The following is a 10394-nucleotide window of genomic DNA, read 5'->3' as shown; positions in this document are numbered from 1 at the left end:
AGAGTCCTTAACCCTAAACCCTGGTTTAGAGCTTGGCGGTGAGGGCTTAAGGTTAAGGGTTTTGAGACAGGGTTAAGGGTTTAGGGTTTAGGGTTTTGTTGCGCCTTTTCTTTTTCTTTCCTTTAGGGTTTTGAAGAAGAAGAGGAAAAGAAGAAAGAGGAGCTCACAGAACAGCTGAAAGATGTCGCTCGTGAGCACAACAGCAGCAGCAGCAGCAGCAGCAGCAGCAGCATGCCATTCTGTTTCGTTTGCTGCTGCTGCCTCGCGTACCATTAGCCGCGGCTGCAAGGCTTTACTTCCTGCGCAGCAGCAGCAGCAGCAGCAGTAGTAGTGGTATTAGTAGCAGCAGCCGCAGTAGCACAAGCAGCAGCAGCAGCAGAAGCATCACATTCTGTGTCGTTTGCTGCTGCTGTTTGGCGCTGCAGCTGCAAGTTTTGCTTCTTGTCTGTTGTTGCTTTTTTAGTTTGATTTGCTTTTCTCTCTTTGTTTGTTGCATCGCTTTGCTGCTGCTGCTGTGTTTGTTGCTTTTGTGTCTTGCTGCTTCTTCTCTCTTTGGTTTTTTGTTGCTGTTCATATTCTTTTTGTTCCTTCTTGCAATTGCTTTTGACTCTTCTGTTTCGTTTTGCTGCTGCATTTGCTGTTTTTGCTTCTTGCTGCTGCTGCTGTTCCCCCTATTTGCTTCGGCCTGGCCGTCTGTGTGTCTGTCAGTTACGCATGTGAGCTGCTGCTGCTGCTGCTGCTGCTGCTGCTGCTGCAGGGAACGCGGGGCTGGCTGTGCTGCCGGCGCCTCGCGCTGCTGCAGCGTTTCCTGCTGCTGCTGCTCTGTACGAGTTTGCTGCTGCTGAGCCTGCAGCGCTGCAGCACAAAAGACGCATCGAAAGAGGAATAGAATTGCGAAAAGATTTCATGAAAATATTTCCTTCAGCACTTCCTGCTGTTCACTTGGGAACGGGGCAGATCATAGAGGCCCTTCCGCAGCAGCAGCAGCAGCAGCAGCAGCAGCTGCAGCAGCAGCAAGCAGCAGGCCCGCTGCCCGACAGCCTCGCTGCCCTCGAAACCCTCAGCCTCAGTGTCCTCGGCCTGAATAGCAGCAGCAGCAGCAGTGACAGCGACAGCAGCAGCAGCAGTGACAGCAGCAGCAGCAGCAGCAGCAAGCGCAAGAGGAAGAAGGAAAAGGAAGAGATTGTTCACCGAAATGGATTTATTTGTTCTTGTTTTCGACGAAAAGGAGGAGAACGAGAAAAGCAGCTGCTGCTGTCAGCTGTCTGTACACCCGGATACCACTTGCTGCATGCAGTCAGGAGAGGAGATGAAATGAGTTTTTATTTAAATGGAATTCAAATTGGATTTATTTTCAAAAATCTAAAAAACACTTTTTCCGAAATCAGCGCAATTGGAAATCAAATTCAAGGAGGCAAACCCGCAGGCACGCTCGACGCCTTCAAGGTGATCCTAAACCCTAAACCCTAAACCCTAAACCCTCAAGAGCCCTTTACTCAGAAACCCTAAACCCCCGAAACGCCAAACTATCAAAGACCATATACTCAAAAGCCCTAAACCCCCAAATACCCCAAACCCTAAACCCTAAAACTCTAAACTTTCAAAACAAAAACCCTAAAATTTCAAAATCCCTAAACCCTCAAGAACCTTCAACCCAATAGAAACCCTAGATTGCCAGAAACCCTAAACCGTCACAAACCCTAAACCCTCAAAAACCCCAGACCCTCAGTAAATTCTTAACCCTCAAGATACCCTAAACCCGCAATAGTCCCAAACCCTCAATAAACCCTAAACCCTCAACAAACCCTGCACCCTCCACAAACCCTGAATCATTGAAAACCCTAGACTCTCAGCGAACGCTCAATCCTCCACAAACCCTAAACCCTCAAGGAACCGTAGGCCCTCCAAACGGGCCGGGCCTCAAACCCTAAACCCTCGACAAACCCTAAACAACCCTTATTAAACCCTATACCCTAAATTCCACTAGGCCCTATACCTTCTCAAGCCTCAAACCCTAGGCAGCTTCGGCCCCTAGAGCTCAGGGCAAACCCTTAGAGCAAACCCTAAACCCTCACGCACACCCTAAACCCTAGCTTGAGGCACATCAGGCCCTCTAAACCCTAGCGGACGCCGGCAGCAGCAAGCCCCCGTGTAAAACCCTAATTGGAATTAGGGTTTAGGGCTGAGGGTCTAGGGTTTAGGGTTTAGGGTTTAGCCCCAACGTCACCCCGCGCCAGCCGTAAACCAGAGCCCTTCAGCCCAAACCCTCAAATCGTAATATACTAGAAAGCCCTCTAACTGTTTCCAGCGGGGGCTTCGTTTAACTCTTGCTGCTGTTGCTGCTGCTGCTGCTGTTGCTGCTGCTGCTGCTGCTTTCAGGTCTTTTCTCTTACTCTCGACCCGTCGGCTGCTATGTCTCGTTATTTCGAAATAGCTTCTCGCCGAGACACAAAGAAGGCTGGGGACGGGTTTCTTGCTGCTGTGGACGCAGCAGCAGCAGCAGCAGCAGCAGCAGCAAGCCCAGCAGCAGCAGCAGCAGGGGGCCAGCTGGAGATGGACTTGCTGCTGGACCTGAGCCTGGTGGTGGCGGACCCGCTGGTGCGCCACAAGCGCGTGTTAGGTGTATGTACACCCCAAGTGTACACTGCAGCAGCTTATTATTTGTCTTTGCCTTCTCGAGAAATGAAAAGATGTGCAGCAACAGGAGTTCACGGATTGAAGTACATTTCGGGCTGCTACCCGTTAACTGCTGCTGCAGTGGGCGGCAGCACGCGCGGCGAGAGTTTGCTGCTGCTGCAGCCGCAGCTGCTGCTGCGCCGCGAGCTTGCTGCTGCAGCAGGCTACACTTTGGCTGTCTGGATATACACCCCGCTGCCAGCAACTGGGAGTCTGCATGCGCTGCTTTGTGGGGATTTGGATATTCACATTTGTGTTGCTGCTGACGGGGGTTCAGTGGGTTCTTTGCTGCGGCCTCCAGACACTTCTGCTGCTGCTGCTGCTAATGCTGCTGCTGCTGCTGCTGCGGGCGCTGTGGCCGACGGCGCTGGAGCGGGGCTGCCGATCGAAGCGGCCGCAGCGGCCGCAGCGGCAGCAGCAGCAGCAGCAGCAGCAGCAGCAGATGACCAGTGGTCTGTCCAGTCCGATGGCCTCTCCCGAGAATACTTTCCCTCAGGACTGGACTTGTCCCTTGAAAGCGAGGGCTGGCATTTGCTGCACGTGGTTGCTGCTGCAGCGCCGCCGCTGTCGCGCGCAGCAGCAGCAGCAGGGAGGACCTCGCCTGCAGCAGCAGCAGCAGCAGCAGCAGCAACACAAGACGGAGCTGGCAGCATGGCCTTCTACCTTGATGGGGCTCCCAGGGGACTTGTCCCTAGGGTTTCTTGGGCCCCCATAAAGTACATTGGCAATTATCTTTCGGGCAGCAAACCCTTCGGGGGTTTTGCCCACTTGAGGGTTTACGCCAAACCCTTTAGGCCCCACGAAGTCTCCTTCGACTACACGAGTAGCCCTCCGCTGCTGCTGCTGCTGCTGCTGCTGTTGTTGCTGCTGCTGCTGCCACTCCCACTATTGCACTGCTGCTGCTGCCTCCTCTACTATTGCGCTGCTGCTGCTGCTGACAGCTTTCTCGCTGCTGCTGCTGATAGCGTCACTGTTGTTGTTGTTGCTGCTGCTGGCAGCGTCGTTTTTGCTGCTGCTGTTGGTAGCGTTATTGCTGCTGTTGCTGCTGCTGCTGGTAGCGTTGCTGCAGCTGCTGCTGATGCTGCAGTGTGTGTTTGCTGCGGCTGTGGCTGTGTCTGCAGCTTATCCGCTGCGGTACGCGCTGACTGCTGGGCGGTCTTCCTACGCAGGTCCGCAGGTGCCGGTGGAGCGGGGCAGCAGCAGCAGCAGCAGCAGCAGCAAGCAGGGGAGCCGCAGCAGCAGCAGCGGGAGCGAGGGGAGCAGCAGCAGCAGCGAGGAGCTGGTGCTGGCGCCCCGGGAAAGCGCAGCAGCAGAGGAGCGGCCGCTGCAGCTGCTGCTGCAGGTGCTGTCCGACGGAGAATATGTCGATTTGCTGCCAGCAGCAGCAGCAAAGAGACACGAGCTGATGGTTGTGGGGCTGGGGGACTTCGTGGAGGCCCCCAACGGGCTGCTGGCTGCGTGGGACACGGCGCTGGGCCGGGCCGCCAGCAGCAGCAGCAGCAGCAGCAGCAGCAGCAGCAGCAGCAGCAGCAGCAGCAGCAGCAGCAAGGCGCTGCGGGGCAGCCTGCACCTAGTTCCCCCCCTGCCCCTCAGCCCCCAGGGCTTCACTATGGCCTGCTGGGCCAAACTGCCGCTGCAGCAAACTGGAGCTTTCCACGCCTTGGCTGGCAACAGCAGCGGCGGCGCCTTTTTAGCTGCTGATCCCCGCTGCTGCACTTTAGGTGCGGCCCCAGGTTCTGCGCCTGTTGCTGCAGCAGCAGCAGCAGCAGCAGCAGCAGCACGCGCAGCAGTCCTGCTGCTGCGTTTGCTGGTGTTGCTGCGGCTGCTGCGGCTGGTTTTGCTGTGGCTGCTGCTGCTGGTATTGCTGTGGTTGCTGCTGCTGCTGGTATTGCTTTGGCGGCTGCTGCTGCTGCTGCTGGTATTGCTGCGGCTTCTGTGGCTGCTGCTGATATTGCTGTGGCTACCGCTTCTGGCGTTGCTGTGGCTGCTCCTGGTGCTGCTTCTGGTATTGCTGCTGCTGCCTCTGCCGCTGTTGGCTTGTTGTGCTGCTGCTGCTTCTGCTGCTGCCACTTCATTTTCAGCCTTGTTTGTTTCTCTTCGGAGTCCAGTTCCCTCTTCTGAGCTGCAGCTGCTTCGTGGGTTCTTCTTGCACTTGTTGCTGCTTGCTGTGCTTCTGAGTTTAGGGTTTAGGGTTTAGGGTTTAGGGTTTAGGGGTCGGGGTGTCTGTACACCTTTGCTGCTGCAGGAGTCCTTGCGCGGCCGCGCAGCCGAGCAGCAGCAAAGACTTGTGTCACTTCTGTTTCTTCTTTTTGTCCCTTCGTGCCTTCTGCTGCTTCTCTGCAGCACTTGGAGAGAGGCTGGCACCACCTCGTGGCGGTGGGCACCAGCAGCAGCAGCAGCAGCAGCAGCAGCAGCAGCAGCAGCAGCAGAGTCACGCACATTTACATCGACGGACTGCACCAAGGGTCCGCCCCAGCCTGCTGCAGCGGCCCTTTGGCTGTTATTGGCAACGCCAGTTTGCGGCAGTACCGCAGCAAAGCCCCGAAGCCCCCAGACTTGCTCAGCAGCAGCAGCAGCAGCAGCAGCAGCAGCAGCAGCAGCAGCGAGGACGAGGGCGACCCGGGGGAGTGCCGCATGCCGTTTGGTGCGCTGTTCAACTTTGAGGTGTACAGACACCCCATGACCCCCAAACAAGTCCAAACTTTGTTTCAAAAAAACAGAAAACTTTTCCGACTTAAACATGCCAGCCACTCCAACACAAAAACAAACTCCGAAACAGACAAATTGCTGCTCAAAAACTTCGTCTAAAACAAACAAAGCCAGCATCCCCAAGGGGGCCCCCAGGGGCCCCACAGCTTCCCGGCCACAGGGGTTCCCCAGGGGGCCCCTAGGGGGTTTTCAGGGGCCCCCTTTGCCCCCTGAGCACAGGGGGCCCCCACTGGGGGCCCCCTAGGAGGGTTCAGCGGCCCCCACAGTCCCACGCGTCCAGCGGCCCCCTGGGGGCCCCCAAGGAAGTTCCAAGGTCACTCGCATCCTCCCGAGCACAGGGGGCCCCCAGGGGGCCCCAGGGGGCCCCCAAAGGGGTTCCAGGGGCCCCCAGGGGGATTTCAGGGGCTCCCCAGGCCCCCAAAGCCTCGGGGGCCCCCAGGGGGCCCCGTAACCCTCCGACTCGAGGGGGCCCCCAGGGAACCCCCTGGGGGGGACCCCAATCCTTCAGAGCCCAGGAGGCCCTGAGGGGGCCCCCCAGAAATTAAGAGGGTCTGAGGGGCCCCCAGAGCTAGAAGAGCGCAGGAGGCCGTGGGGGTCCCCTGCTGCTGCTGCAGCTGCAGCTGCTGCTGCAGCTGCTGCTGCTACTGCTGCTGCAGCTGCTGCAGCAAGTTACTGGGAGGGCCTTTAAGGGGCCCCTAAGGAGACTTGCTGGGGCGCTCGCTAGAGGAGAACTTTCCTAAGCATTTGTGGCATTATTTGATGCTCTTCAAATCCTTTTTTGGAAAATAGTCTTCACTTCTTTGAATTAAATGAACTTCTTTCTCCTTAGTTCAAATGCTAAAAGACTCCTTCACCGTTGGGGCCCCCTTGGGGTCCCACAGAGATCTCCACTAGCGATGCTGGGAGGCCCCCCTTAGCACTTCTTGGGGGCCCCCCTTACCGCTTTTTGGGGGCCCCCCTTACTGCGTTTTGGGGGCCCCTCATTAGTATTAGGAGTGCCTGAGGGCCCCCCAGCTGAGCCCTAGACCCGGGGGCCCCCAGCTCGGGGGGCCCCCAGCTGCGTGGCCAGCAGCAGCAAAGACTTGTGCAGCCTCCGTGCTGCTGCTGCTGCGTGGCTTTCTGCTGCAGAAGCAAAAGCGGCTGTTGGGTCCCCTTGAAGGGCTAGGGGCCTCCCTAGAGGGATAGAGGGCCCCCCAAAGGGTTACGGGGTTCCCCAAAGGGGCCCCCTAAAGGATTAGGGGGCCCCCTAACGAATTAGGGGGCCCCTGCAGAAGGCCCTTTGGCTGCTTTTTGATTGCTCTCCATAGGCCTTTTGCAGGCCCAGCATAGCCCCAAAAGCTCAGAAAGAATGCCCTTTAGCTGCTGCAGCAGCAGTGCCTTTTTTTGCTGCTGCAGCAGCACTGCTGCAGCAGCAGCAGTGCTGCTGCAGCAGCAAAAAAGGCCCCTAGTCAAGGGGGGACCCCGAAGAGGGCCCCCTGGGGGGCCCTCCTTGAGGTGGGCTAGAGCCAGGAGAGGGGCGGGAGGGCCCCTTCGCCTTCATAACTTCTGCTATTTCTAGTTATAAGTCCCCAGTATTAAGGTCCCTTTAAGTGCCTCCTGAAGCCCTTAAAGGGGCCCCCTGAGACCCTTAAAGGGGCCCCCGAGGCCCTTTAAGGGGCCCCCTGAGGCCCTTAAAAAGGCCCCCTAAGGCTGTCAGAGGGGCCCCCTGAAGGGGTCGAGGGGCTCCTTGAGACGCTTTAGATCGGCCCCATGGGGCACCTAGAGGGGCCCCCTAAGGCTCTTATAGGGGGCCCCTAGGGTTCTTAGAGGGGCCCCCTAAGGCTCTTAGAGGGGCCCCCTGAGGTTCTTAGCCTTGTTAGAATTTAAAAGCAGTCTCTAGGGTATTTCTGTGTGCACCCTTTTCCCCTTAGCAGCGGCAGCAAGTCCGTGCGGCAGCAGCAGCAGCAGGGCCGTTTAGCAACAGCAGCAGCCCTGCCCAGCAGCAGAAGCAGCAACTGCAGCAGCAACAGCAGCAGCGCAGCAGCAGCAACCGCAGCACAAGAAACTTGCGTTGAGTGTTCAAGAAAGTATACCGCCCAGGCCTTGCTGCCAGCCACCAGCTCGGTTTGCTGCCGTCCCTAAGGGGGGCCCCCTTGGGGGGCCCCCCTCGAGGGGCCCCCTGTGGGGCCTCTGGGGGCCCCCCTCGAGGGGCCCCCTGTGGGGCCTCTGGGGCCTCTGAGGCAGCGAATCCCCATCTATGGGCACATGCAGCTCTGCTGCTGCTGCTGCTGGGGGTTCGCCTCTGTGGAGGCAGCCCCGGGCCCAAGAGGAAAGAGCAGCAACAGCAGCAGCAATGCCATAAGCAGCAGCAGCAGGCAGCAGCACGAAGCGCAGCAGCAGCAAAGGCAGCAGACACGGGGGCGACCTATGCAGAGCAGCGAACATAGACGTGCGGTAGTGCGCCTTCTCCCCTGCAGCAGCAGCAGCTGCTGCTGCTGCTGCTGCTGCTGCTGCTGCTGCCTTTGGGGCTTCCACTGCATGCACCTGCTGCAGGGCCTCAATCAGCAGCGGCAACAGCGCTGCGGAACAAAACACAAAGCCCACGCGGGGGCCCCCAGGGGCCCCCCTGGGAGGTTCCCAGGAGACCCTCTGGGGGGCACCCCCAGGGGGCCCTTCTCCCAGTACCCTTCCCCCCTCAGGAGGCCCCGGGGGCCCCGGGGGCCCCCCTCCCAAGTATTCCACATGACCCTCTCCTTCAGCCTGGGCTGCTGAGGGGGCCCCCTGTGCCGCGGGGCCTCCCGCTGGGGGCCCCCGGGGCCCCCCTTGATGAAGGGCCTCCCCAGCTGGCCCCAAGGGGCCCCCCGAGGGGCCCCCGCAGGGGCCCCCTGGGCCCTGTGGGGGCCCCCAGTGCCCCATTCGGGCTTCTGCGTCTTGAATTGCATTCCAGATATTTGCTGCAGCACAAGAGGCCCTCTCTTCCAGCAGCACTTGGTAGCCCGCAGGGAAGAGCTCCTTTTGCTGCTGGGCCCACTGGGGGGCCCCCCAGGCGGTGGAGGCTGGGGGCCCCCCCCCAGGGTACTGGGGGCCCCCCCGGGGGCTGCTGGGGGGCCCCCCACCCCTCGGATCTGGGGGCCCCCAAGCCCAGCGAGACCCTAGGGCCTCCAGCACGCAGCGCCTAAAGGCCCGCAGCTGCGTCGCCTGCAGCAGCAAACACTCTTGCAGCCTTCTTGCTGTTGTGGTTTTATTTCGGTCTACTGCATAAACGAGGGGCCCCAGGGGCCCCCCCGGGGGCCCCGGGGGCCCCCCTGGGGGCCCCGGGGTCCCCCCCGGGGGCCCCAGGGGCCCCCCCGGGGGTCCCGGGGGCCCTCCCGGGGGCCCCGGGGGCCCCCCCGGGGGGCCCGGAGGCCCCCCCGCCCCTACTGTGGGGCCCCCTCCCCCAGCTGCGGGGCCCCCCCAGCCCCCCAGGGGGCCCCCACAGGCCGACGGGGGGGCCTCCTGGAAGAAGGGGGGGGCCCCCCTGGGGGGCCCCCCAGGGGCCCCTGCAAGACCCTGCAGGGCCCCTGCAGCAACGACAACTGGCAGCAGCGCTGCATGCAGCAAACCTGTGCAAACAGAAGCAGCAAAAGAGCAGCAAAAAGTAAATTTAAAAATCAAAGAAATGCAAAACAAATGGGGGGCCCTTAAGGGCAAGAAGAAGGTCTAGGAAACTCTAGGGGCGCCTGCAGCGGCAGGCCGCAGTATTTGCTGGCTAGGGTTTAGGGTTTAGGGTTTAGGGTTTAGGGTTTAGGGTTTAGGACGTGGCTACCGCCATCAAAGGAGGTGAGAAGCGAGAGTCCCTTGGCGAGTCGCCTCTGCTGCTTCCGTGTCTCCGCCTCAAGGGAAGACCCCCTTGCAGCTGCTGCTGCTGTTGCTGCTGCTGCTGCTGCTGCTAGCTGCTGCAGTCTGCTGCTGCAGCACTCCAAACACAGCAGACTAGGCTGCATTTCAGCAACAAGCACAGCCCCCTCCCAGGCACTCGGACCTTCCTCAGGAAGTCCTTCGGGGCCCCCTTGGGGGCCCCCCTGCGGGGCCCCTTGGGGGCCCCCCTGCAGGGCCCCTTGGGGGGCCCCCTGCAGGGCCCCTTGGGGGGCCCCGGCAAGGGCCCCTTCTATGGACTTGAGGTATTGAGGGACAGGATAAAAGAAAAGAGTCCAAGAGCCCAATGTGAGCTGCTGAACATAAGGTGGCAGCTTCACGGGGGGCCTATTTTGCTGTGAAAGCGAGTCTGCTGCCGCTGCTGCTGCTGCTGCTGCTGCTGCTGCTGCTGCTGCAGTGTGGGTTGTGAAGCCAGCAAATGGCAGGGAAAGGCGCCGCTGCTGCAGCTGGTTGGGTTGCTGCAGAGGCTGCTGCTGCCGTCGTAGGAATGTCTTTGCTGCTGCTGCTGCGTTGCTGTGCAGCAAGAACGACCCGCGGAGGCGAGGAGGCCGGGGGCCCCCAGAGGGGCCCCCGTAGAGCAGCCGCATCCGTTGAGGCTGCCCCTGGGCCCCTGTAATGGACTGACCAGTGGTCAAGTTGTGGTGTAGGGGGTTCAACAGGAGCGCCTCATGGGGGCTGGATGATCTGGGCAGTTTGGGGGCCCCCAGAGGAGGATGGGGGCCCCAGATGGTTCCAAATTTGAGGCCTGTGCCTCTGCTCATAAACAAAATTGTCTATTAAATTCAAATTTGGACTACAGTGGCCACTTGAATGCCCCAAGGTCACTGCTGTGGGGCCCCCCTGCCCGAGTCAATACCGGTGGCCTCAAGCTCTGCAGCATGCAGAGCTGTGTCTGCCCTTCGCAGCTAAATAAGCAGCTTCAAACCGTAATAAAAAAAATTAAAAATACTTTTTAAAAGAACTTAAAAAGAACAAATTACGCAATTCAGAGAAAAATTGCAGGTTGCCCAGAGTCTGGCACTCAGCAGCAGCTGCAGACGTCAGGCCGATAGTTCAGTTGGATAGAATGCCCGGCTACGGACCGGGTGGTCGTGGGTTCGAATCCTGCTCGGCCT

The 10394-nt window shown here is 59.7% G+C and overlaps 2 protein-coding genes across 2 annotated transcripts; one reads left to right on the top strand and one right to left on the bottom strand.

Annotated features, from left to right (window-relative positions):
• Positions 1-714: 714 nt before the first annotated feature.
• On the top strand, positions 715-1470 carry ENH_00070490 (hypothetical protein, conserved; the record flags this gene model as incomplete). Its single annotated transcript, XM_013577518.1, is given in 2 exon segments — positions 715-717; positions 721-1470. Coding segments are annotated over 2 exon segments (753 nt in total).
• A 5973-nt stretch (positions 1471-7443) lies between these two features.
• ENH_00070480 (hypothetical protein, conserved) lies at positions 7444-9866 on the bottom strand (the record flags this gene model as incomplete). The annotated part of the gene is made up of 2 exons (XM_013577517.1): positions 7444-8966; positions 9170-9866. The coding sequence occupies 2 exons, from the start codon at positions 9864-9866 to the stop codon at positions 7444-7446; spliced, it is 2220 nt and encodes a 739-aa protein (XP_013432971.1).
• Positions 9867-10394: the final 528 nt, after the last annotated feature.

This window comes from Eimeria necatrix, genomic scaffold (assembly GCF_000499385.1).
Source record: "Eimeria necatrix Houghton genomic scaffold, Enh_scaff685, whole genome shotgun sequence".
NCBI lineage: Eukaryota > Apicomplexa > Conoidasida > Eucoccidiorida > Eimeriidae > Eimeria > Eimeria necatrix.
Note: the sequence above shows the minus strand (reverse complement) of the source record. Positions and strands in the feature narration are given on the sequence as shown.